The sequence below is a fragment of the Bos indicus x Bos taurus genome, chromosome 10, assembly GCF_003369695.1.
Source record: "Bos indicus x Bos taurus breed Angus x Brahman F1 hybrid chromosome 10, Bos_hybrid_MaternalHap_v2.0, whole genome shotgun sequence".
In the NCBI taxonomy this organism is placed as follows: Eukaryota; Metazoa; Chordata; class Mammalia; order Artiodactyla; family Bovidae; genus Bos; species Bos indicus x Bos taurus.
In genome coordinates, this window is record NC_040085.1 from 324,431 (window position 1) to 351,641 (window position 27,211).

The window sequence follows — 27,211 nt, forward strand, 5'->3', positions numbered from 1 at the left end:
TTTGCTGCTATTGTTTGGGCCTGTGGATAATGTACAGATTTAAAAATAAATCTTATTGCTGATATGTCCATTTCTTTCCCTGCACTTTGTTATATCTGGGATGTAGTCAAACTTATCTGATTTAATAAGCATTTTTTAAAAAATGCCATGACTATTAAATACCTTGTTTACATACAGGTGAAATAAATTTATTCCAACCAAAAAAAAATCTACCTAAAATAAGTACATCATAGATTCACAGAGAAAGGAGCTGTGAGGAAAGGGTTATTCTTCTAGAAATTAAGTTAAATGGAGTTTAAATGGAGTGCAGTGAACAAACAGAAAATAATTTTTGGTGGGAATGTGGGAAAACTGGAACCCTTGTACACTGCTGGTAGAAATGTAAAATGATTCAGTTGTTGTGGAAAACATATGGCTGTTCCTCAAAAAAAGTAAATATATAATATATATTAGTAATACTGCAATTCACTCCTTGGTATATACCCAAAAGAACTGAAAACAGGTACATACAAATCTATGTATATACCTGTTAATAGTAGTGCTATGTCCAATAGCCAGAAAGTGGAACCCCAAATGTCAATCAAACGATGAATAAACAAATAAATAAATAAATGCCATTATATATATAATGGAAGCATAAAAAGGAATGAAGTGCTGAGAGATGTTACAGTGCAGACAGTCCTTGAAAACACTATGCTAAGTGAAAGATGTCAGACACAAAAGGTCATATATACTAGGATTCCACTTATGTAATATATTCAGAATAGGCAAATCCACACAGACAGGAAGCAGACCGGGAGTTCCCACGGATTGGAGGGGTGGAGAATGGGAAGTGCTGAATGGGTATGGGTTTCTTTTTGGGGTGATGAAACTGTTTTGGAACTCTTTTGTAACAGAGGTGGTGGTTGTACAACATTATGAATATACTAAATGCCACTGAATTGTTCACTTTAAAATGGTTATCTGAACATTAGGTGAATTTAACCTGAATGAAAAAAAAAAAAAAAAGACAAGTGAAATGCCTTCTCAGTGGATTAGGGTGTCGTTTTCCACAACTAAGAAATAGGTTTTGGTCTGCACATACCTGGAAGACAAGGTTGATGTTGTTGAGGTTCCAAGTTTGGGTCTGGAGGCATGGGTAATTCCTCAGAAACATACTTTAAAAGTTCCTTCCCCTGGTATGTTATCTGCACATAAGTAAACACAGAATTTCAAAATCATACAAAATCACCAGAAGCAAATGCACCTATCTCTTGCAAATTGTAACTCCAGTAGAGTACTGACTGTTGTATATTATGTATTGGCAAACTATAACTCACAGTCAAATGTGGGCTACCATCTTTTCTGTAACTAAAGTTTTTATTAGAACACAGTGATACCATTCATTTACTTAACATCTATGGCTGTTTTTATGCTACAAAAGGATCAAGTAGTTTTGACAGAGATCATATGCTCACAAAGCCTGAAATATTTATTATCTGTCTCTTTACAGAGAAAATTGTTGACCTCTGATATATATCATTAATTCTCTCATACATTCACTTACTCAACAAATGTTAATTCAGTACCTGCTACTTTACAACATAAAAAAAGTAGTGTTGCATTAATAAAATTAAGCCATAAAAGTAAAATGGTACTTTTCAAGAAATCAGACATGCAACTGATTAGACGAACAGCATTTCAGGTCTAAACATCAAAGCTTCCCCGCCTCCCCTGCCCTTGGTTTACTTGTGAACTTAGCTATTGTTTATCAGCCCCAAAGTTCAGAGCTTAGAAATACATACATAAAAATGGGCTGGACTGAGGCAGACTGGCAAACACCTGCCAGAAATGTATCAGCCCAAGAGTCTTTGCTTTCTCCAGAATGAGTTCTAAAGCAGTCTGATAACATAATCCCAGAAGCTAGGTTCACTATGGTTAACCCAGCAAATCTTGACTTGAACACCCCTTCCTCCAGGATACTCACCCAGAGATGCTCAAGTAGTGACATTCCTACAGGACCCCATAATCTCTGTGCTTATATTTCTGTCAAGCACTAAACCCACTTAAATGAAACTATGTATTAATGTGTCTGTTTTCACTAAAGATCTGTATCATACTAAGTTTTATTTTCTAGCACTTCACATAGTGCCTGACAATACAGGGAGAAAGCTCTGAAGTCCCAGATCTTAATCAGGATTCTTAAATTCTTTGAGTACCTCCAGATTTTTAAGTTGTGGGGAGTAAAATGGAAGATACTTATGAGAAATATACCTTTGGCATACTGTTGAGCACACCCTCGGTACTCAATAAGTGCTTGTTATTGAAGGGAGCAAGGACGGCCTAAGGAATATGGAATGGTTAGGCAGACTTATAGCTCAATCCTATGACCAAACAGAGCTTCACATGTTAATGTAACAGACTTGGCCTACTCAGCTTGCTAAACCCTCCTTACCTGCAACGGAAGAAGCAGTGAGGCCACTAAATGCCTTCTGTCACTTCTCCAAATAATAAACAGGTGAAAACAATGGATTTTGACCATTCATCCAAAAAAAAGAAGAATATACCTTCAAAGCGCACATGAAATCATATCAAGCATCTTTTCTAACCACAATATTAAGTGACTAGAAATCAACTACTAAAAAAAAAAAAAGAACAACTGCAAAACACACGAACACGTGGAAGCTAAACAACATCCTACTAACCAACCAATGGCTCACTGAAGAAATGAAAGAAGAAATAAAAAGTACCTAGAGACAAAAGAAAAGAAAATCACAATGATCCAAAATCTATGGGATACAGCAAAAGCATTTTTAAGAGGGAAGGTTCTAGTGATACAAGCTTACCTCAGGAAAAAGAAAAAACTCAAACAACCTAGCCTTACACCTAAAGGAACCAGAGAATGAAGAACAAAAAAAAACCTATCAAAAAGATTAGAGCAGAAATAGAGACCAAAAAAAAAAAAACAAAAAACAGGAAAGATCAACGAAACTAAAACCTGGTTCTTTGAAAAGATAAACAAAATTGATAAACCTTTAGTCAGACTCACAAAGAAAAACAGGGAGAGGGCCCAAGTCAATCAAATTAGAAATGAAAGAGAAATTATCACCAACACCACAGAAATACCAAGGTTCTTAAGAGACTACTACAAACAACTACATGCCAATAAAATGTACAATCTAGAAGAAATGGACACATTCTTACAAATGTACAATCTCCCCAAACTGAACTGGGAATAAATAGAAAATCTGAAGAGGCCAATTACCAGTGATGAGATAGAAACAGTAATTTAAAAATTCCCAACAGGGGGACTTTCCCGGTCCAGTGGCTAGGACTCCATGCTCCCAATGCAGTGGGCCTGGGTGTGATCCCAGGCCGGGGAACTAGATTCCACATGCCACGAGTAAGGCGCTGTGTGCCACATTTAAGACCCAACGTGGGCAAAAAAATAAACACACATTAAAAAACCCCACAAAACTCCCAACAAGGATTTCCCTGGTGGTAAATCCAGGGAAAGTGGGTAAAGCTCTATGCTCCCAATGCAGGGGGCCCATGTTGATATCACTAGCCTGGGAACTAGAACCCACATGCCACAACTAAGAATTCACAGGCCACAACTAAAGACCCCACAGGCAGCAGCTAAAGGGCGAAGATCCTTGAGTCATAACTAAGTCCCGGTGCAGCCAAATATGTAAATGTTAAAACAACAAACAAACAAACTCCCAACAAACAGAAGTACAGAACCAGAGAGCTTCACAGGTGAATCTTACCAAACATTTAGAGAAGAGTGAACACCTATCCTTCTCCAACTATTCCAAAAAACTGCAGAGGAAGGAACACTTTCAAACTCATTCTAGAAGGCCGGCATTACCCTGATACCAAAACCAGACAGGATATCACAAAAAAAGTCCCATAAATTACAGGCCAGTATCACTGACGAACACAGACACATAGATCCTGAACAAAACATTAGCAAACAGAATCCAGCAACATATTAAGAGGATCATAAATCATGATCAGGTGGGATTTATCCTAGAGTTGCAAGGATATTTCAATGTCTGCAAACTGATCAGTGTGATATAGCACATTAACAAACTAAAGAATAAAAATCATACAGTCATCTCAATAGATGAGACAAAGATTTTGACAAAATTCAATATCCATTTATGATAAAAAAAAATACTCCAGAAAGGGGGCAAAGAGAGAATATGCCTCAACATAACAAAGGCCATATATGACAAACCCATAGTTAACATAATAGTCACAGTGAAAAGCTGAAAGTATTTCCTCTAAGATCTCAAACAAGACAAGGATGACCACTCTTGCCACTTTTATTCACATAGTACTGGAATTTCTAGCCACAATAATCAGGCAAGAAAAAGAAATAAAGGGCATCCCAATTGTAAAGATATAAGTAAAACTGTCACTGTTTGCAGAAGACATGATACTATATATAGAAAACACTAAAAACACCACCAGAAAACTACCAGAGCTCATCAGTGAATTCAGAAAAGTTGTTGGATACAAAACTAATATACAGAAACCTGTTGTATTTCTGTATGTTAACAATGAACTATCAGAGAGAGCTAAGGAAATAATCCTGTTTACCACTGCATCAAAAAGAATAAATACCTAGGAATAAATCTACCTAAGGAGGCAAAAGTCCTGTACGTGGGAAACTGTAAGACACTGATGGAAAAGAAACTGAAAATGACACAAATAAATGGAAAGATATACTGTGTTTTTGGGCTGGGAGAATTAATATTGTTAAAATACCACACTAGCCAAGGCAATCTACAGATTCAATGCAATCCCTATCAAAATACCACTGGCACTGAACTAGAACAAATAGTTTTAAAATGTGTATGGAAACACAAAAAACCCTGAATAGTTACAACAATCTTGAGAAAGAAGAATAGAGCTCAAGGAATCATACTCTCTGACTTCAGGTTGTACTACAAAGCTGCTGTAATCAAAACAGTCTTGAACAGACACAGAAACAGACACACACATCAACAGAACAGAATACAGAGCCCAGAAGTAAACCCATGCACTTATATTCAATTAATCTCTGACACAGGAGGCAAGAATATACAAAGAAGAAAAGAGTCTCTTTACTAAGTGGTGCTGGGAAAACTGGACTGCTGCTGCTAAGTCGCTTCAGTCATGTCCGACTCTGTGCGACCCCATAGACAGCAGCCCACCAGGCTCCCCCGTCCCTGGGATTCTCCAGGCAAGAACACTGGAATGGGTTGCCATTTCCTTCTCCAATGGGAAAACTAGGAGCAACATGTAAAAAAATGAAATTAGAAGCATTTCTCACACCATATACAAAAAGTATACTCCAAATGAATTAAAGACCTAATGAAAGACCGGAAATCATAAAATTCCCAGAAGAAAACACAGGCAGAACACTCTCTGACATAAATTAGAGCAACATTGTTTTGGATCTGTTTCCTAAGGCAAAGGAAAGAAAATAAAAAATAAACAGGACCTAATTAAACTTAAAAGCTTTTATACAGCAAAGGAAACCACTGACAAAATGAAAACACTGAGGGGGAGAAAATACTTGCAAATGATATGACCCATAAGGAGTTAATATACAAAATGTATAAACAGCTCATACAACTCAGTATCAAAAAACAGCTTGTCAAAAAATGGGCAGAAGACCTGAATAGAAAATTTCCCAAAAAAGAGACATACAGATGGCCAACAATGACATGAAAAGATGTTCAACACTGCTAATCATAAGAAGAATGCAAATCAAAGCCACACTGAGGTATCACCTCACACCTGTCAGAATGGCCATCATCAAAAAGAACACAAATAACAAATGTTGCCAAGGCTGTGGAGAAAGGGGAACTTTTCTACACTGTTGGTGGTAACGAAAACTGGTGTAACCTCAATGGAAAACAGTACGGAGGTTTCTCAAAAACTTAAAACTACCATATGATCCAGCAATTCTGCTCCTGGGTATACATCCAGAAACAAAAACACTAATTCAAAACAGGTGAATGTGCACTTCAATGATCAAAGAAGCACTGTTTACAGTTGCCAAGATATAGAAACAACCTACGTGTTCACTGGGGCTTCCCTGGTGGCTCAGCTGGTAAAGAAGCCACCTGCAATGCAGGAGACCTGGGTTCAATCTCTGGGCTGGGAAGATCCCCTGGGGAAGGGAAAGGCTATCCACTCCAGTATTCTGGCCTGGAGAATTCCATGGACTGTATAGTCCATGGGGTCGTAAAGAGTCGGACATGACTGAGCAACATTCACTTTCACTTTAAGTGTCCGTCAACAAATGAATAGATAAAGAAGATGTGGTGTAAATGTACAATGGAATACTACTCAGCCATAAAAAAGTATGAAATCTTGCCATTTGCAACAACGTGGATGGACCTGGAGGGTTTATGGTATGTGAAATAAAAAAAACACAGAAAAAGACAAATATTCTGTTATTACTTACATGGGGAATCAAAAAATAAAAATAAATGAATGTAACAAAATAGAAACACAGATAAAGAGAACAGACTAGTGGCAACCAGCGTGGAGAGGGAAGAACGGAAGGGCAAGATAGGGGCAGGAGACTAAGAGGTACAGGTGACCACATATGAAATAAATAAGCTCTGGGGATACATTCTGCAGCACAGGGAATAGAGCGAATATGTCACAATAAATTTACATTCAGTTCAGTTCAGTTCAGTTCAGTCGCTCAGTCGTGTCCGACTCTTTGCGACCCCATGAATCACAGCACGCCAGGCCTCCCTGTCCATCACCAACTCCCGGAGTTCACTCAGACTCACGTCCATCGAGTCAGTGATGCCATCCAGCCATCTCATCCTCTGTCGTCCCCTTCTCCTCCTGCCCCCAATCTCTCCCAGCATCAGAGTCTTTTCCAATGAGTCAACTCTTTGCATAAGGGTGGCCAAAGTACTGGAGTTTCAGCTTTAGCATCATTCCTTCCAAAGAAATCCCAGGACTGATCTCCTTCAGAATGGACTGGTTGGATCTCCCTGCAGTCCAAGGGACTCTCAAGAGTCTTCTCCAACACCACAGTTCAAAAGCATCAATTCTTCAGCGCTCAGCCTTCTTTACAGTCCAACTCTCACATCCATACATTAAGTATAACATAAAAACTGTGAACCACTATGTTGTACCGCTGCAACTGACTATACCTCAAAAATAATATTTATTTAAGTACCTTTTCTGAAAACACGTGTCCCTTTTTATATAATAAAGTAATCTATAATTACTTCCTTTAACATCAGCTGCAAAAAACCCACTTATAATTAATCACAACATCTGTATTAGCTTGGTGTTCCATATATTTATGTTGTATTATTACTCCTTTAGAAATTCTATTGAGAGCTTAACAGTGTTACTGTGAGTTTATGTTAAAACTGAGTACAAGGTACTGTTTTTCTCTTTCCTTTTTTAAGGAATGATATTGGTGATTGCTTCTAATAAAAGTATGATCTGAAAGTTAAAAAAAATAATAATAATAATAACATTTATCTGCAAGTATATAAAAAGAAGAAAGACTGGGTTTTGTTCACATTATTGCCCTGATGATATCCAACACATGCTATGCCCTCATCAACGTGTAGGCTCAGTATGTTTTCATCTGTATCTCAAAATTTTAAGTATATTTTTAATCAGTTAGTGGTGTGTAAAATTTTACCTTAGTAGACTTAGGGGTCCTGAGTCCCCCATAAGCCGCAGACATATTACTAGGGATAATTCACGCATTCAAAGAACATAGCTTTAAGAAAATCCATTGAGTTAAAAATCTACTTTCCATAAGGCAGGAGTGCTTTAATGGACAGTGGTAACAGTGACTAGGCCTCAGACTGAACTGGCACCAAGTCCCTCAGGACACTGCAGCAGCGGGAGGAGCGCGTGCTGCCTGGCGGGTGAGCATGAGGACTCCCCTGGCAAGGCCGCACTGGCTCGGCTGCCTGGGTAGATCTGAGTCAGTTCTGGGGCTCGTCGCTCTGTCATCCTGTCAACGTGGATGTAGATGTAGGACGAGACCCAGTTTTCTGGCATTTCTTGCCTGACAACCTGGCTCTACATCCCCACACCACCTAGTCAGTGAAAATGTCCACATTTACCAAGACAGCAGAAACCTGTTCTCATCAAGAAGTGACTGTGAATTCAGGAGTCACCCCAAGACAAGAAGAGGTAAAGGTTACTGTGGTAAATTTTAAAGGAGGCTTTAAAAAAATTTGTAAACAAACTCAGTTTCTCAGCCTGTGTTATTTATGAGAAGTACATGAGTACTCTATAGTAATTTTTGAAACTATTTCTATTTCTAGGATAATTTAAAAAATCTAAGCTTGCTTAGATAATCTGTATGAATATCTCATATCCAAGAATTGCCCTAATTTTAGTGCCCACATTTGTATTTGGCTTCACCATCACCATCACTGTGCAACAGTATGACTCTAATTGACATGGCTAATGAGAGAAGACCAGAGGTAATGTGATATGTAACTGAGGCATATAAGTACAGCTGCTAAGCTGCTAAGTCGCTTCAGTCGTGTCCGATTCTGTGTGACCCCACAGATGGCAGCCCACCAGGCTCCCCCATCCCTGGGATTCTCCAGGCAAGAACACTGGAGTGGGTTGCCATTTCCTTCTCCAATGCATTAAAGTGAAAAGTCAAAGTCAAGTCGCTCAGTCGTGTCCAACTTTTAGCGACCCCATGGACTGCAGCCCACCAGGCTCCTCTGTCCATGGGATTTTCCAGGCAAGAGTACTGGAGTGGGGTGCCACTGCCTTCTCCCATATACGTACAGAGTGAGGGCCAAATGATATCACAGCCAGATACGCAAAACCAGAAAATGCAGTAACTCCAACAGAGATAAAGAGTGGGAAGACTGAGTCATCGCTAGGCACAGGCATGTCAGACTCCAAAGAACCTCGCTACAGCAACTACCCGTTCGCTCTGTGAGCAGAGATTCAGTTACACCAAAATAGTATCATCTATCATAACTCTAAGAAGCTTTGTAATAAAAAGGGATTTCCATGCATAAAATGTTAATTACTAACATGCAAATATAATTTATGAAACCACGGAAAGGATTAAGCAGGTTGAATTTAAAGCAGGTGACTCAAGTGGTCAGAAGAAAAAAATTACAGGAAAAGAGGAAGACAGAGACTATAAAGTAGAGAAAATTTAAAATATGCTCATGTAAGTGAAGGAACTGAAAACTGTTCTGGAAACACCTGTAACAGAGGTCCGGGAGACCAGAGTTCACAGTTTAGGGACAAAAACTGAGACAGAAGCCAGCAAAGAGGGTGCGCAGAGCTGAGTTGGACAAAAAAGGGGAGAGGAAACCGCCTTCTACTACTGGTGCATTAAGGCTTACTATAATGGCTAGTGGAGGCTGAAGGTATTTGCAACTCTATAAAACAGTAATGGTGACTGTCTGGTGATTCACACTTTTCTGGGTAAAACATTGCAATAGTGTTCCCTGAAATGGTGCCATGGACATCTGGAGATCATCTGGCTGATCATCAGACCTCAAGGGTGTTAGTCATCAATACTCTTCATATAGGTCGTTAAACTGGGCTTATAAATCAGAAGACAGAGCTGAAGGAGGACACTACTAAGTCTGGGAAGTCTGAGTAAAAATTCAGAAATTTTTCCTCCTGGAAGGCTAGCAATTCGTGGGAAAGACTATGTTCAAACATGTGGGTCTCAGGCTCCTTGATCATAACTTTCACCTTTAGGGGAAGAGTCTGCTTTATCATATCAGAATACTAGTAACATATTATTAACTAAATTATCCATACATCAGTGGCCCTGCATCTTCCATGTGGAATCACAAGGACCTGATATCTCTGTGGGGTGGCAGGAACTCTCGAGACAGGAAGATCGGGGCATTTGGTTTTCTGAGATGAGGTAAGGCACGAGGAAGGAGAGGCTTGGTCTGCTGTGCGACCCTGCTGCGGGGCGTTCTGGCAAACGCGGACTGCGGGAGAGCTTGTGGCGTGCTGCAGCAGGGACGCACAGAACTAGTCTGGAGAACCTTCAGCATCCTTTTTAATACAGGAAACAGTTTTATCAGCAAAGAATATGATGTTATCTCCAACTGAATATGAAGTTAAAGATTAATTTAGGGATGACCCACCTTACTCCAAGCATAATTCCAGGTCACATATCTGTCACCTCCTAGAAGATCCTTGAGCCAGGTGACTGGGTTTTGATAAATCTGACCATTTTCTACCTTAATTTTGCCACTCAATAAAACACTGGCTTTGTGGGTAGCCTCCTGAAGTGAAAAATAAAACAAAAATTAGGATTGAAAAAATACCTGAACTTCTGCTTCTGTCCATGATAAAGTAAACGGGGACCAGAATTATGTTAACACCCGACACAACCAAAAAAACAGACAAACTAAATATATGAAACAATGGTTTCCAAGCTACCAAACATCAGGGGGAAATGTATAGTGATACTGAGAACTGAGGAACTACTGAGGTGAGCCCTACAATCGTCCCAGCTCACTGCCTTGAGAGAGCTTCCAGGTCTTCATGCATGGATAGGAAATCCGGACAAAACCTGTCGAGTCTCTCAATTGAGTAGACAGAGCAGGGTCCAGGGAGGCATGATGGTTAGAGTTTGCAGGACAGAGTACTGAAGAAGAGAGAAATACACAGAGACAGAGAACTATATAGAGCTTCAGAGGGTCCTCTTTAAGTATTCTGCTGAGGTGTGATTGGCCATGTGCCAAGCCTGGGAAAAGAACCATCTGAAAGAATTAGATGTAATGGCATTCTCAAAGGGCAGAAACAGCACCTGTTCCCAATAGTAAGACTAGAAAAAGAAACTGATGGGGAATTGGTAGATACACAGAAGTCTTGCCTTTGCAGTGGGATATAATTAGCCTTAGACTGAACACTGCTCCAATCCTGCCTAACACACTATAAAAGGAAGACCCAAAAGGACTGGAAAAGGTCAGTTTTTATTCCAATCCCAAAGAAGGGCAGGGCATAAGAATGTTCAAACTATCATACAATCGCACTCATTTCACAAGCTAGTAAGGTTATGCGCAAAATCCTTCAAGTTAAGCTTCAGCAGTACATAAACCAAGAACTTCCAGATGTACAAGCTGGGTTTAGAAAAGGCAGAGGAACACAGAGATCAATGGCCAACATTTTCTGGGGGCTTTCCTGGTAGCTCAGCTGGTAAAGAATCCGCCTGCAATTCAGGAGATCCCAGTTCGATTCCTGGGTTGGGAAGATCCCCTGGAGAAGGGAAAGGCTATCCACTCCAGTATTCTGGCCTGGAGAATTCCATGGACTGTATAGTCCATGGGGTCACAAAGAGTTTGATGCGACTGAGCAGCGACTTTCACTTTCAATTTCTGGATCACAGAGAAAGCAAGGGAATTCCAGAAAAACATCTGCTTCATTGATTATGCTAAAGCCTTTGACTGTGTGGATCACAACAAACTGGAAAATTCTTAAAGAGATGGAATACCAGACCATCTTACTTGTCTCCTGAGAAATCTGTATGCAGGTCAAGAAGCAACAGTTAGAACCTTACACTGACAACTGACTGGTTCAAAATTGGGAAAGAAGTAGAAGTCTGTATACTGTCATCCTGCTTATTTAACTTATATGCAGAGTACATCATGTGAAATGCTGGGCTGGATGAAGCACAAGCTGAAATCAAGACTGCTGAGAGAAATGTCAACAACCTCAGATATGCAGATGACACCACCCTTACAGCAGAAAGGGAATAGGAACTAGAGCCTCTTGATGAGGGTAAAAGAGGAGAGTGAAAAAGCTGGCTTAAAACTCAACACTCAAAAAACTAAGACCATGGCATCCAGCCCCATCACTTCATGGCAAACAGAAGGGGAAAAAGTGGAAGCAGTGACAGATTTTATTTTCTTGGACTCCAAAATCACTGTGGACAATGACTGCAGCCATGAAAGTAAAAGACGCTTGCTCCTTACAAGGAAAGCTATGACAAACCTAGACAGCGTATTAAAAAGCAAAGACATCACTTTGCTGACAAAGATCTGTATACTCAAAGCTATGGTTTTTCTAGTCATCTATGGATGTGAGAGTTGAACCATAAGGAAGGAAAGTGGAAAGGAAAGTGAAGTCGCTCAGTCGTGTCCAACTCTTTGCAACCCCATGGACTGCAGCCTCCCAGGCTCCTCCGTCCATGGGATTTTCCAGGCAAGGGTACTGGAGTGGGTAGCCTATCCCTTCTCCAGGGGATCTTCCCGACTCAGGGATTGAACCCGGGTCTCCCGCATTGCAGGTGGACGCTTTTGTGAGAGTTGGACCATAAGGAAGGCTGAGCGCCAAAGAACTGACGGTTTTGAATCATGGTGCTGGAGAAGACTTGAGAATTCCTTGCACTATAAGGAGATCAAACCAGTCAATCCTAAAGGAAATAAACCCTAAATATTCATTGGAAGGGCTGATGCTGAAGCTGAAGCTCCAATATTTTGGCCACCTGATGCGAAGAGTCAACTTGCTGGAAAAGACCCTAATGCTGGGAAAGACTGAAGGCAAAAGGAGAAGGAAATGGCAGAGGATGAGATGGTTAGAAGCATCACCAACTCAATGGACATGAATCTAAGCAAACTCCAGGAGACAGTGGAGGACAGAGGAGCCTGGCGTGCTGCAGTCCATGGGGTTGCAAAGAGCTGGACACAACTGAGCAACTTACAACACACAAAACCCTTCCTGCTGAGTATAACTAATCTGGTCTGAGAGCCCAAAGGTACTTGTGACTAAAAGGAATAGGGCAATTTTAGGCTTCCCTGGTAGCTCAGCTGGTAAAGAATCTTCCTGCAATGCAGGAGACCCCAGTTTGATTCCTGGGTTGGGAAGATCCGCTGGAGAAGGAATAGGCTACCCACTGCAGTATTCTTGGGCTTTCCTCTAAGCTCAGCTAGTAAAGAATCCACCTGCTATGTAGGAGACCTGGGTTCGATCCCTGGGTTGGGAAGATACCCTGGAGAAGGGAAAGTCAACCCACTCCAGTATTATGGCCTGGAGAATTCTGTGGACTGTATAGTCCATGGGGTCACAAAGAGTTGGACATGACTGAGTGACTTTCACTTTCACTTGCTAAGAATATAATGGTCAAGTTTCTCCATTTAAACAGCCCAACCAAACCCTTTCCCCTAATAAGAGCTATACACTGACACTATGTGACAGCAACATTTTAGTCACTTATTTATAAAATTTACATAATTTTAGAGGGAAAAAAAGACCAATAGGATACCTGTGTTTTGAATTCCAGAATGTTATTTCCTGGATTAAGTCTTCCTAGCAATATCAGATCCTTTATCTGCATACATTTCTTTTTGAGAGTTGTGTTGTAGTTTGAAGGTTTTTTCACAGTATGTTGGTAGCCAGACCCAGAGAAGGAGGAGCTCTGAGTATCATTTGCATGAGGAACAGTGAGAGCTGATTTTTTAAAGTAAGGTTTCAGCTGTTGCCCCATGTCACTGCCAAAGGCACCAACCCCTTGCTGTGCCAGGGATTCTGGTGTCCCCCCGGGGGCTTGGTGGGGAGCTGTTTTCCTGTTTCCTTCTTTTGGATCACAATCAGAAGGAGCCTGATCACAAATAACACTTGATGGATGGGCATCATGGTGGGCAAACACACTGGTGGTTGCTGAAGTCTTTAATGTGCCAGTCACTGCTGAAGGACTAAAGGACACGTGCCTCTTGGCTGTACTACCTGGACCTGTAAGATCTTTTTGTGAATGCTCTGCTTCAGCAATAAAAGTAACAGATTGGGACTGCACTTTAATCTGATTAGTGCCATCTGAATGTCTGGATTTTGATAATCTATCTAAGGTACAGTCATGGAGATTTTGCTTAGAATTCACTTCACTGCCAGAAAATTCTTCCCTTCTCACTGTCTCCGAATTTGGACAAGTGTGGGTACTTTGGCTGTCGTGCCAGACTTCCTGAGACGACTGTGTTTCCTGCATGCCTCTACACACAAGGCTGACAGGAGAAAGTGGACCTGACTGGGGCTGCATGGAATTTTCCAGACTGATACACTCTTGCCTGTCCTTTTCATTAGAGGTTTCTGAGCTTGATGGCAGCTTCCTAAAACTAAGACCAGACAAAGATGTAGCATTCTTATAGGTGTGAAATTTCTGGCTTATTTTTTTCTGTTTTTTGGCTACGAGTAGGAGGCTCTTCTGTCTTGCCGCCAAGTTAGCCAGTTGCTCCCTCAGGACTCCATGCTTAAATGATTCTATGGACACCCTGTAGAAAGAAACAGAAAAGGGAAAAATACAAAAACAGTGGAAAACTTCTTTTTTAAGCAGTCATTTAGATTTTATAGACACTCTGTGTCAATTTAAATTTAATCAGCTCCAAGTACACAAGAGTCTCTCTTTGGCCTGTGTATTCTTTGAGAGCAAACTGTTGCTCTACATGAGGCAAATAAGTATGGCTTCTTTAGGAGGTGACAGTGTGCTTATCCACATTCATATTTACATTATTTATCAGTTGTGAGTCAGCCCTAAGACAGAAACACAACTTGCATTATCTATCTAGATATCTACTAGTCCTTTAGTTGGAAGGTACCAACTGATGACCAAGGAGCAATACGACCTTCTTTAAGTTTGGAATTGGCTTAACTGGTTTACAGCTAAATGGTATATCAGGAAGTCAAATTTGAGAGTAAGTTCCATCCAAATTCACTTAGCTATGGAGGACTGGGGTTGTTTTGTGAATAATCATAAGTAAGCTAGACACAGAAATGTCAGTTCATCAAGCGATCACTGTAGCTGTGCTTTCTGAACCTGCAGTGAGGTGCCTGGAGGCCAGACGGCGGCCCAGAGAAGCACTGTCCTGCGTGTCCCCCCAGACCACGCCTCTCGGGGCTGGAGGACTGAACAGGAGGCACTGACTCACTCACACCTCTGACTTCTGGTTATCCTCACCTATGCCACAGTGACCTTCAGGATACCAGACACTTTTGTTTCCAGTGGCTCTCAAACTTTTTGGTCTCAGGACTTTTTTATACTCTTAAAAGTTACTGAGCAACCCAAAGAGCTTTTGTTTATATGGGTCATATCTATCAATATTTACTGTTTTAGAAAATAAAACTGAGAAAATTTTAAAACACAGAAACACACAAGTGTACATTCCATTGGCTATTAGGATGATGATATTATTATATACCATGTAGCCTCTAGAAAATTTCATTGTACACTTTTAAGAAAACGAGAGTAAAAAAGGACAAATAACGTCTTAATATTATTGTAAAAATGGCTTTTGACTTCTTGGACCCCTTGATACGGTCTCAGTGACCATCTTTTAAGAGCAGCCGTTTTAAAGGGAAGCAACAGTATAGACAACTGTCTCTCCTAACACAGGTTAGAGTTGTTGGTACTAAACTCCTAACTGCCTGGATATTAAAGGAAGGAGCAGATGCAAGGGGAAGAAGTGTCAAGAAGAAATCAGAATTAGCAAATAACTAGCAGTACTAAATGTAAGAAGCTGGTTGGATAGAGAAGAAAAAAGAAATTAATATCACATTTAAAACTATGTGAAACAGAGTCCAGATAGAAAATGAAAATGCTCTTTAGATTACAAAATTTCAAGACTAATAACAACATTAGTAAGGAGACACACATATATAATGGAATATTTTTCAGCCATAAAAAGAAACAAATCCTGCTGTTTGTGACAACATGGACGCATCTTGACGGCATCATGCATCATGCTAAGTGAAACAAGTCAGACAAAGACAAATACTGTACGATCTCACTTATATTTGGAAGCTAAAATAAAAACCAAAAGTCACAGGTTCAGAGAACAGACTGGTGGTTGACAGAGGTGGAGGAAGCATTCGGGGGAAACGGGTGAAGGAATCAAAAGGTATAAACACCCATGGTGACTACAGTTGATAATACTGTATTGTATATTTGAAAGTTGCTGAGAGTAGGCCTTAAAAGTTCTCATCTTAAGAAAAAAGAAAAGAATACAAAAATAGAAAATAATACCCAAATAAGAAAAATATATATAACAAGTTTCTCAAAAAACAAAAAAGAAAAGAGATATATAATCAACATAATTAGGATAAAACTCTTTAAGGACCCTGAGAACTTAGAAGTACACAAGACTACAAAATACACATGATTACACTGCTTAGAAGAACATTTGTAATAGCATAGAAGAACCAATTTTAATGTAAAAAAATGTGAGTTTACTAAGGAAAGAAATTTACTTATGAGATTCATGGTCAGAAAGGCTTTCATTAAATTCATGGCTGTGGACATTTTAATATCCTTTTCTGAACATTTCAAGTAATAAAGTAGAAAAACATCTCTCTAGGAAGTACATATAATTCCTCGTGGACATAATAGATTAGATGACCTCATAAAGTCCTTTTCCAGTTCCACAAAACATCTGTAATCACAAGAAATTCTAGGCCAGGGTTTCCCTGGTGGTCCAGGGGTTTAGAGTCTGCCGGCCAGTGCAGGGTCACAGATTTGACCCCTGGCCTAGGAAGATTCCACATGCCATGGGGGCAACTGAACTCATGCACCGCAGCTACTGAAGTCTGTGCTCCGCAACAAGAAACATGCTCTGCCACTCCAATGAGGGCCCATGTGTTGCAACTAGAGGGTAGCCCCTGCTCACTGCTGCTAGAGAGAGCCGGTGTGCAGAAACGAAGACCCAGCACAGCCAAAAATAAATAGATAAAGTTAAAAAAGAAATTCTAGACCTATTATAGATTAAAAATAGATAAATTCTGAAAACTCCAAAGCATTCTTACCTTTTTTTAACTCACCTGTATTTTTTAGCTAGATCATCCCTTTCTGCCTTCTGTTTAGCAAGCACATTGTCCATAACTTCCTTTATCTCTAACATCTCAGCAGCGTATTGTTCTAGAAGCAAGATAATAAAATAAATTATTTTAAGTCAGTTAACTGAGAGACAGCAAATGTTAAATTTGATCACAAAGGACTTAGCCTTATTGTTAATTTAAAAAGCCATTATTTTCCTACCCTCTTCCACCATATCAATGGTCCAGATATCAAAGCTTATGGACTTATGTCACTCTAGAGAAGTACCCTGAGATGTGTGAGACCACATCAAGAAGGAGCGGGCAAGCCTGAGTTCTAACCCTGTTATCCCGCTGACTAAGCTTGGTGATCCTAGACAAGTCATTAACCTCTCTGGTCGCTGCCTTAACTGTGAAATGAGGGTACTAAAAGAAGATAAATAGTAAGATAATTTTGTCTGTTAAGATTATTTACTTTTTAAAATACAAAAGGAAAACACTGTCAATGTAAAGGAAATTTTGAAATAATATGAACGTTTACAGAGAAGAATGCTCGGAAAGATCAAAGGCAGAAGGAGAAGAGGGTGATAGAGGATAAGATGCTTGGATGGCATCATCAATTCAATGGAAATGAACCTCAGCAAACTCAGGGAGGTTGTGAGGGTCAGGGAAGCCTGGCGTGCTGCAGTCCATGGGGTTGCAAAGAACTGGACATGACTTGAACCCAACAACAGAGAAGTCAGGGTATTCCCACTCACCCATTCCTTCTCAATATTTCACTCCATGAAAGAGACTGCTTTTAATACTTTGGTAGGTGTGTGTTTAAAATATGTTTATTTTATATATATAGTCTATATATGTAGACTATATATAACTCTATTATATGTACTTAAAAATAAGAATCATGCTATCAGTTCTTGTTCTTTACACTTAACACTTAGGGCTATATGATATCTAAAGTCACTTATGAAGTGAAGTGAAGGTCTCTCAGTCATATCTGACTCTTTGCGACCCCATGGACTGTAGCCTGCCAGGCTCCTCTGTTCATGGAATTCTCTAGGCCAGAATACTTAAGTGGGTAGCTTTTCCCTTCTCCAGGGGATCTTCCCAACTCAGGATCGAACCCAGGTCTCCCCCACTGCAGGTGGATTCTCTACCAGCTGAGTCACCAGGGAAGCCCAAGAATACTGGAGTGGATAGCCTATCCCTTCTTCAGAGGAACTTCCCAACCCAGGAATCAAATCAGGGTCTCCTGCATTGCAGGTGGATTCTTTACCAGCTGAGCTACCAGGAAAGCCATAGATCTATATAAAATTATTATGATCACTTAAATTATTTTCCTACTTTCTTCCATTGCTTCCCAAGTAAAGACATCATGATCTCCCCCAGTACAAATTCATAGGATTTACATGTAAATTATGTCCAAACCTAGATTCCCAAATAGGAAATTATTTCTTTTACGCTACTTGCTATTCATTTAATTTTTGGCTTTGTTTCTTAAGTTTTTTCTTAATTTTTTTAGACCAAGGTGTATTTTTCTAGATAATTTAACTAGAGAACATCAGTGGTAGAAAGTGACATAAAGTTCATAGTTGGAATTTGCTCCAGAACCTCCTTTTACAAGTCAGACAATGATCTGACAAGTACAGAGTCAGTGTTCCCAGAGCAGTTTCTATCTCCCTAATCTCCTTAAATGATAATTAAGAATTTAGACACAGATTTGTTGGGAAGACTTGACACTTTAACAAAAGACATTTACATTATCTATATACCCTGCCACGTTTGGCTTTTCTAACTGAATTTTAAACCACAGGTAAAAATAGCATTATCATAGTAACCAAAGTTTCTATAAATAGATATAAAGATATTTTATGTCTAACCTGATACTATATACTTATCAAAGAGACAAAATTAATCAATGGCATCTTTGAGAAAACCTAGAAATTACCCAAATATGTGAGACTTTAATATGTGATAATAAGGCATTATAAAATAATGAAGATGAGAGGAATTATTCAACAAATAAGAGTAGGCAAAGGGGTAGTAATATGGGGGAAAGCCCTATTCTATCTTTCTACCATACCTGGCAAAGAAATTTCAGATGAATTATAGAGTTACAATGCTTAGGAAAAATAACATATAAAATGTTTAAAATGAACATTTTTTTCTGCTTCAATTCAGTTGAGGTGCTAAAAATATTTGATATAAAAATAAATATAAAACATCTATAAAAAATTTACAAAGAAATAAAATTCTTTACTCTTGGCTACCTCAACCAGATCAAAGATGAAAAGGCATCAAAATATGGAAGTGGTGAATTTGCAAAGCTATTTCTTTAGAGAGTTGAAGCTTAACTGGGTGGGATTCTCTGTTTTGAGAAGCAAACGTGAGCAGTGAGGGCGTCTCTCCTCTTCTGTTGTTGGTGTTCAGTCACCCAGTGGTGTCCAACTCTTTGGGACCCCGTGGACTGCAGTATGCCAGGCTGCCCTGTCCCTCACCATCTCCTGGAGTTTGCCCAAGTTCATGTTCATTGCATTGGTTATGCTATCCAGCCATCTCATCCTCTGATGCCCTCTTCTTTCTTCTGCCCTCGATCTTTCCCAGTATCAGGGACTTTTCCAATGAGTCATCTGTTCACATCAGATGAGCAAAATACCAGAGCTTCAGCTTCAGCATCAGTCCTTCCAGTGAATATTCAGGGTTGTGCTCCCTTAAGAGTGATTGGTTTGATCTCCTTGCTGTCCAAGAGACTCTCAGGAGTCTTCTCCAGCACCACAGTTCAAAGGCATCGATTCTTTGGCATTCTGCCTTTTTTATGGTCCAGCTCTCACAACCGTACGCGACCACTGGGAAGACCACTGCCTTGACTACATGGACCTTTGTCAGCCGAGTAATCTCTCTGCTTTTCAACCCGCTTCTCTTTACCTCGGCCTAAAGGGGTAGTTTCTCAAAGGACTGTTAAGACTGTAACAACTTTCTATTGAGGTGACAATGGACTGATAATCTGACTTGCTCTTTGATCTTGAACATCTGGAGGTTCAGAAGAACAGGGAGCTTCCACAGCAGTGCAAAGAGAAAGCTGCTGTTGTGCTAGGAATTAATTATCCTCCCTTCTGATAGTGGGTTCAAGATCTTCAGGATTGTGAAGACAGTAGGGAGACTGCCCTGTGGTCCTCCTTATGAGGGCTTATACTTGAGGGTGACAGTCTGTGTAAGGTAGACCACCAGGAGAAAATGGTGAGAGGAGACTGAGAAGAGCCAGGGGAAGAAACGTGCACTGTCACATTACAGGAGCTATGTAGAAGCTTCAGAAGAGCCTCAGAAATTTTGTTTTGATGAACCTTAGTTTTCAACAACTGTTAAAAAGCAATGGGACCAACAGCAGTCAGGACCTGATCATGAGCCAAGAACTCGAGTGTTCTACTGCTGTACCTCTCCTTTCCTAAAGGGGCAAAGAGACTCAAAAAAGGGATCATGATTAGAATAATCCCAGTGATAACATGATCACAACAGAATAAAATTAAGTTACAAAGCCTGGTGGTGAGGAGGGGAGAAAAGTTTCTAATCTTAGAAGCATTAAAAGCAACAGAAAAGAGGCTGATACATTCTACTATGCAGAATTTGAGAATCTCTGTATTTAACACACACTAATATGTTATAAATAAAAACACTGTTAAGGGACAAAAAATGTATTTACAGCAGTTATGGCAAAAAAGGGGTCAATAACTTGATTATATAAAATGGCTTCAATTTCATAACAAACAGGAACAATCAATTTATGAAATAGAAGATAAAATTAGTGAAAAAATACCATTAATAATCAATAAGTAAAAATAATATACATATTTTTTACTAAAATAGTAAAAATTTTTTCAGTAAAATTATTGTAAATGGAAATACTGATGCTATTAGCAGTGTAAAAGCAAACACAAATGTGTGTTGGTGGAAGTACAAATTATTATGTAACACTATAGGAAATCAACTTATCAATATGAACCAACAGATTTTACATGTTTATATATTTTGACCCAATAATTTCAATTATGTTAATTTTTCCTAAGAGGATAATCCTAAATCCAGAAAAAACTATGTATGGTGGTGTAATAGGAAAAAATTGGAAAAATCTACATGCTCAACAAAAAAGGAAAAATTAAGTAAACCATGGGACATTTACTGAACAGGATACTATGTAACCACTAAGAATGATGACCATGACAAAAAGAAAACACAGCATATCTAACAGGATCCAATCTATGCTTTTTAACAATTTTATTGAGGTATAATTGCATAAGCATTCTCTTAGAAAAAAAAAGAAAACTAAACACCAAAATATTACAGAAGAACAGTAGGTGATTTTTAGAATATTTTTCCTCATTATTGTTTTTGAAGTGTATCTATATACCTTTTATAATGAAAAAAGTATATTCTTGTAAAATTCACCTTAGATGTATAAGATACTATAAATACTAAATAAAATATATGAACTATACACACTGGGGATATAAATTAATTTGTATTATTTTCCTCAAAATATAACGTGTATCATGTGTTAGGCCAGGATAAAAAGTAGAATGGGTATAGTTTAAAAATAAATAATTTTTTAAAAAGGTATACAACATGAATTAGGGCTTCCCTCATAGCTAAGTTGGTAAAGAACCTGCCTGCAATGCAGGAGACCCGGGTTCAATTCCTGGGTTGGGAAGATTCCCTGGAGAAGGAAATGGCGACCCACTCCAGTGTTCTTGCCTGGAGAATCCCATGGACAGAGGACAGAGGAGCCTGGCCTCCATGGGGTTGCAAGAGTCAGACACAACTTAGTATCTAAACCACCACCACCACAACATGAAATTAAGCTAACAGACTAATTAACAGTTATATCCTGCTACAAAAAAGACTGATGAGGTACTATTTTGATTTTTTTAATTAATTTTTATTAGAGTATAGTTGATTCACAATGTTGTATTAGTTTCCGTTTTACAGCAAAGTACATCAGTTATACATATACAAATACCCACTTTTTTTAGATTATTTTCCCATATAGGTCATTATAGAGTACTGAGTAGAGTGCCCTGTACTATGCAGTAGGTCCTTACTAGTTGTCTATTTTATAAATAGCAGCATGTATGTGTCAATCCCAATCTCCCAGTTTATCCCTCCTACACCCCTTCTCCCTTGGTAACTATACGTTTATTGTCTACACCTATGACTCTATTTTTGTTTTGTAAATAAGTCCATTTGTACCATTTTTTTAGATTCCACATATAAGTGATATCATATGATACTTGTCTTTCTCTGATTTACTTCACACAGTATGACAATCTCTAGGTCCATCCATGTTGCTGCAAATGACATTATTTCGTTCTTTTTGATGGCTGAGTAATATTCTACTGTATGTACGGACCACATCTTTATCATTCATCAGGGCTTATAATGTGGACATTTTTGGGGGGAGGACAACTTCAACCTCACAGCACTCCTATTTTGAATTCTATCAAAAGTTTAGTTTTGCCTCTTCTTGGACTTTTTAAAAATGGAACCATACTATACCCACCCCATCCCCAAAAGAAAATGAGGCAGCAATGCCTTGGATGACTGAAATAATCAAATATGAGTGCATATTTACCTGCATCTTCAGGGGTTCTTATTTCAAACTCTAATAAATTTTCTTGTTTTTCTTCTATATTTTGTAGAATGGCACTGATGGTCTGATGCTATCAGACAAAATATTAAAAAACTCATTACAAGAAGGTAGATGTTTTTCTCTAACAGGCAGCTGAAAAATGCACAGTAAAAGTGCTAAATCAGATCAGATCAGATCAGTGACGTCCAACTCTTTGCGACCCCAAGAATCGCAGCACGCCACGCCTCCCTGTCCGTCACCAATTCCCGGAGTTCACTGAGACTCACATCCATCGAGTCAGTGATGCCATCCAGCCATCTCATCCTCTGTCGTCCCCTTCTCCTCCTGCCCCCAATCCCTCCCAGCATCAGAGTCTTTTCCAATGAGTCAAATCTTCACATGAAGTGCTAAATAAAGTACCACAAAAGAAGCTGATTTCCCTTTATGTTCCAAATATATTCAGGCCTCATTTAAACTTAACTATATATATATATATATATATATATATATATTTGGGAAAAAATTAAACTTAAATACATCTTGATTTATGTAGCAGATCTGCTCCTGGAAAACAGAATGTTAAGAGTGGCAACCATAAAAACAATCACAATTTCTCAATGACTCTTTTTATAGGTGTAATAACTCAGCAAATAATATTTAAAGATTACACATATGCAAGAAGTTTAAGGCTTTATGATTATCATTGCACACTATCAAGATTTCACATACAGTCTTAGAAATACAAAACACTCTCAAAAACCCACCAAGAGGATTTAAAACCACCTCTTTATATACTTGTCAGTATTAATAGTATTAATTAAACTATTAATATTAATAGTTTAATATTAACATTAAACTATTCAATGCAGATAGTTTCTTGGTTCATTGTTAGGGAAATTAAAATAGAGGAATATTCAGACTGAAATGCCTTCAACATATTGGGTTGGCCAACAAGTTCGTTCGGGTTTTTCCATAACGTCTTAGGATCATTTTTACTTTTGACACGTCTTTCACAAATTTGTATATTAAAGCATACTGGTTGAGAGCACAGGCTCTGGAGTCAGATTACCTGGATTTTAATTCTGCCACTGCTATGTAATAGAAATGTAATTTTGGATTGTTACCTACCCTCTCTTACTTCAGCTTCCTTAGCTGTAATGAAGAAGGTAATGATATTAATAGAAACTACTTTCATTATTATGAAGGCTAAATGGATTAACATAAAGCACTTAGAGAAGAGCTCACCATGTCATAAATACTCTGTGAACGCCAACTATTATCATTATGATAATCACTTTTGTACTCACTCTATATGGAGGGAGAGAAGGAGGATGCCTAGATGCTGTGATCTGAAGGTGTTAGAAGGTAGCATCAAACTAAAATCATCGCATTTCCTTTGCATCTGGCCACAGAGTCACCCCTCATCCTCAATTTGGTTTGAAATTTTCAGCACTCAAAAACAAATTTACATTTACAAAGGACAAATCTTTAATGACTTTAAAGTCTGTATATTTTAAGTTTTTTCTTAAAGCTGGTTTTCATTAAAATCTTATATTTTCATTATATTTCCCTGAGGCTTGGCATCTAAAGTGATACACATTATTCCTGAAACAAATACTCATACAGTTAGGGTGATTTTTCCATAATGTTTTAATCTTTACATGAAATATACCTTAAAGATACTAATGGTCAATAGTGTGAGCTGAGCTGATACAGAAGGACCCCTGTCTACTCCAAACACCTGGAAAAATACATTAGACAAAATACAATAAATTTTAACCACCCACGCCCAGCCAAAATTTGAAAAATAAAGGGAAGGAAATGAAGCTGGTAGCAGCCCATGAGGGATGTGGAACTAACATAAGTATTAGGAATTAGGGCCCATGTCCAAGGTACTAGAAACCCAAGTAAGATGGTAGGTGTTGTTAGAGGGCATCAGACGGCAGACACACTGAAACCATAATCACAGAAAACTAGCCAATCTGATCACACGGACCACAGCCTTGTCTAATTCAATGAAACTAAGCCATGCCGTGTGGGGCCATCCAGGATGGGCTGGTCATGATGGAGAGGTCTGACAGAATGTGGTCCACTGGAGAAGGGAATGGCAAACCACTTCAGCATTCTTGCCTTGAGAACCCCATGAACAGTATGAAAAGGCAAAATGATAGGATACTGAAAGAGGAACTCCCTGGGTTGGTAGGTGCCCAATATGCTACTGGAGATCAGTGGAGAAATAACTCCAGAAAGAATGAAGGGATGGAGCCAAAGCAAAAACAATACCCAGCTGTGGATGTGACTGGTGATAGAAGCAAGGTCTGATGCTGTAAAGAGCAAAATTGCATAGGAACCTGGATTGTCAGGTCCATGAATCAAGGCAAATTGGAAGTGGTCAAACAGGAGATGGCAAGAGTGAACGTTGATATTCTAGGAATCAGCGAACTAAAATAGACTGGAATGGGTGAATTTAAGTCAGATGACCATTATACCTACTACGGTGGGCAGGAATCCCTTAGAAGAAATGGAGTAGCCATCATGGTCAACAAAAGAGTCCAAAATGCAGTACTTGGATGCAATCTCAAAAAGGACAGAATGATCTCTGTTCGTTTCCAAGGCAAACCATTCAATATCACGGTAATCCAAGCCTATGCCCCAACCAGTAACACTGAAGAAGCTGAAGTTGAATGGTTCTATGAAGACTTACAAGACCCTTTAGAACTCACCCAAAAAAAGATGTCCTTTTCATTACAGGGGACTGCAAAAGTAGGAAGTCAAGAGGCACCTGGAGTAACCAGCAAATTTGGCCTTGGAGTATGGAATGAAGCAGAGCAAAGGCTAATAAAGGTTTGCCAAGAGAACGCACTGGTCATAGCAAACACCCTCTTCCAACAACACAAGAGAAGACTCTACACATGGACATCACCAGATGGTCAACATGGAAATCAGATTGATTATATTCTTTGCAGCCAAAGATGGAGAAGCTCTATACAGTTAGCAAAAACAAGACCAGGAGCTGACTGTGGCTCAGATCATGAACTCATTATTGCTAAATTCAGACTTAAATTAAAGAAAGTAGGGAAAACCACTAGACCATTCAGGTATGACCTAAATCAAATCCCTTATGATTAGATTATACAGTGGAAGTGAGAAATAGATTTAAGAGACTAGATCTGATAGACAGAGTGCCTGATGAACTATGGACGGAGGTTCAGACATTGTACGGGAGACAGGTATCAAGACCATCCCCATGGAAAAGAAATACAAAAAAGCAAAATGGCTGTCTGAGGAGGCCTTACAATTAGCTGTGAAAAGAAAAGAAGCGGAAAGCAAAGGAGAAAATGAAAGATATAAGCATCTGAATGCAGAGTTCCAAAGAATAGCAAGGAGAGATAAGAAAGCCTTCCTCAGCAATCAATACAAAGAAATAGAGGAAAACAACAGAATGGGAAAGACTAGAGATCTCTTCAAGAAAATTAGAGATACCAAGGGAACATTTCATGCAAAGATGGGCTCGATAAAGGACAGAAATGGTATGGACCTAACAGAAGCAGGTGTGGCAAGAATACACAGAAGAACTGTACAAAAAAGAGCTTCATGACCAAGATAATCACGATGGTGTGATCACTCACCTAGAGCCAGACATCCTAGAATGTGAAGTCAAGTGGCCTTAGAAAGCACCACTACAAACAAGGCTAGTGGAGGTGACGGAATTCCAGTTGAGTTATTTCAAATCTTGAAAGATGATGCTGTGAAAGTGCTGTACTCAATTTGCCAGCAAACTTGGAAAACTCAGCAGTGGCCACAGGACTGGAAAAGGTCAGTTTTCATTCCAATCCCAAAGAAAGGCAAAGCCAAAGAATGCTGAAACTACCACACAATTCCACTCATTTCACACGCTAGTAAAGTAATGCTCAAAATTCTCCAAGCCAGACTTCAGCAATACATGAACCGTGAACTTCCAGATATTCAAGCTGGTTTTAGAAAACGCAGAGGAACCAGAGATTAAATTGACAACATCCACTGGATCATTGAAAAGGCAAGAGAGTTCCAGAAATACAACTATTGCTGCTTTATTGACTATGCCAAAGCCTTGACTGTGTGGATCACAATAAACTATGGAAAATTCTTCAAGAGATGGGAATACCAGACCACCTGACGTGCCTCTTGAGAAACCTATATGCAGTTCAGGAAGCAACAGTTAGAACTGGACATGGAATAACAGACTGGTTCCAAATAGGAAAAGGAGTACGTCAAGGCTGTATATTGTCACCCTGCTTATTTAACTTATATGCAGAGTACATCATGAGAAACGCTGGGCTGGAAGAAGCACAAGCTGGAATCAAGATTGCCAGGAGAAATATCAATAACCTCAGACATGCAGATGACACCACTCTTATGGCAGTAAGTAAAGAGGAACTAAAAAGCCTCTTGATGAAGGTGAAAGAGGAGAGTGAAAAAGTTGGCTTAAAGCTCAACATTCAGAAAACGAAGATCATGGCATCTGGTCCCATCACTTCATGGCAAATGGATGGGGAAACAGTGGAAACAGTGTCAGACTTTATTTTTGGGGGCTCCAAAATCACTGCAGATGGTGGTTGCAGCCATGAAATTAAAAGATGCTTACTCCTTGGAAGGAAAGTTATGACCAACCTAGATAGCATATTCAAAAGCAGAGACATTACTTTGCCAACAAAGGTCTGTCTAGTCAAGGCTCTGGTTTTTCCAGTGGTCATGTATGGATGTGAGAGTTGGACTGTAAAGAAAGCTAAGCACCAAAGAATTGATGCTTTTGAACTGTGGTGTTGGAGAAGACTCTTG

At 39.2% G+C, this 27,211-nt stretch overlaps 1 protein-coding gene across 3 annotated transcripts in view; it reads right to left on the reverse strand.

Moving 5' to 3' along the window:
- Positions 1 to 27,211, reverse strand: part of ANKRD31 (ankyrin repeat domain 31) — a 135,895-nt gene that overhangs the window by 14,406 nt on the left and 94,278 nt on the right. For all 3 annotated transcript variants that reach the window (XR_003512955.1, XM_027552894.1, XM_027552893.1), the window contains exons 22-26: positions 22,397 to 22,484; positions 16,780 to 16,876; positions 13,241 to 14,240; positions 10,119 to 10,259; positions 1,085 to 1,187 (exon numbers count right to left, since the gene is read on the reverse strand). Coding sequence is in view for 2 of the 3 variants with exons in the window: in XM_027552894.1 (XP_027408695.1) it covers positions 1,085 to 1,187; positions 10,119 to 10,259; positions 13,241 to 14,240; positions 16,780 to 16,876; positions 22,397 to 22,484 (1,429 nt within the window). In the remaining variant the exon portion in view is untranslated. The remainder of the gene's footprint in view (positions 1 to 1,084; positions 1,188 to 10,118; positions 10,260 to 13,240; positions 14,241 to 16,779; positions 16,877 to 22,396; positions 22,485 to 27,211) is intronic.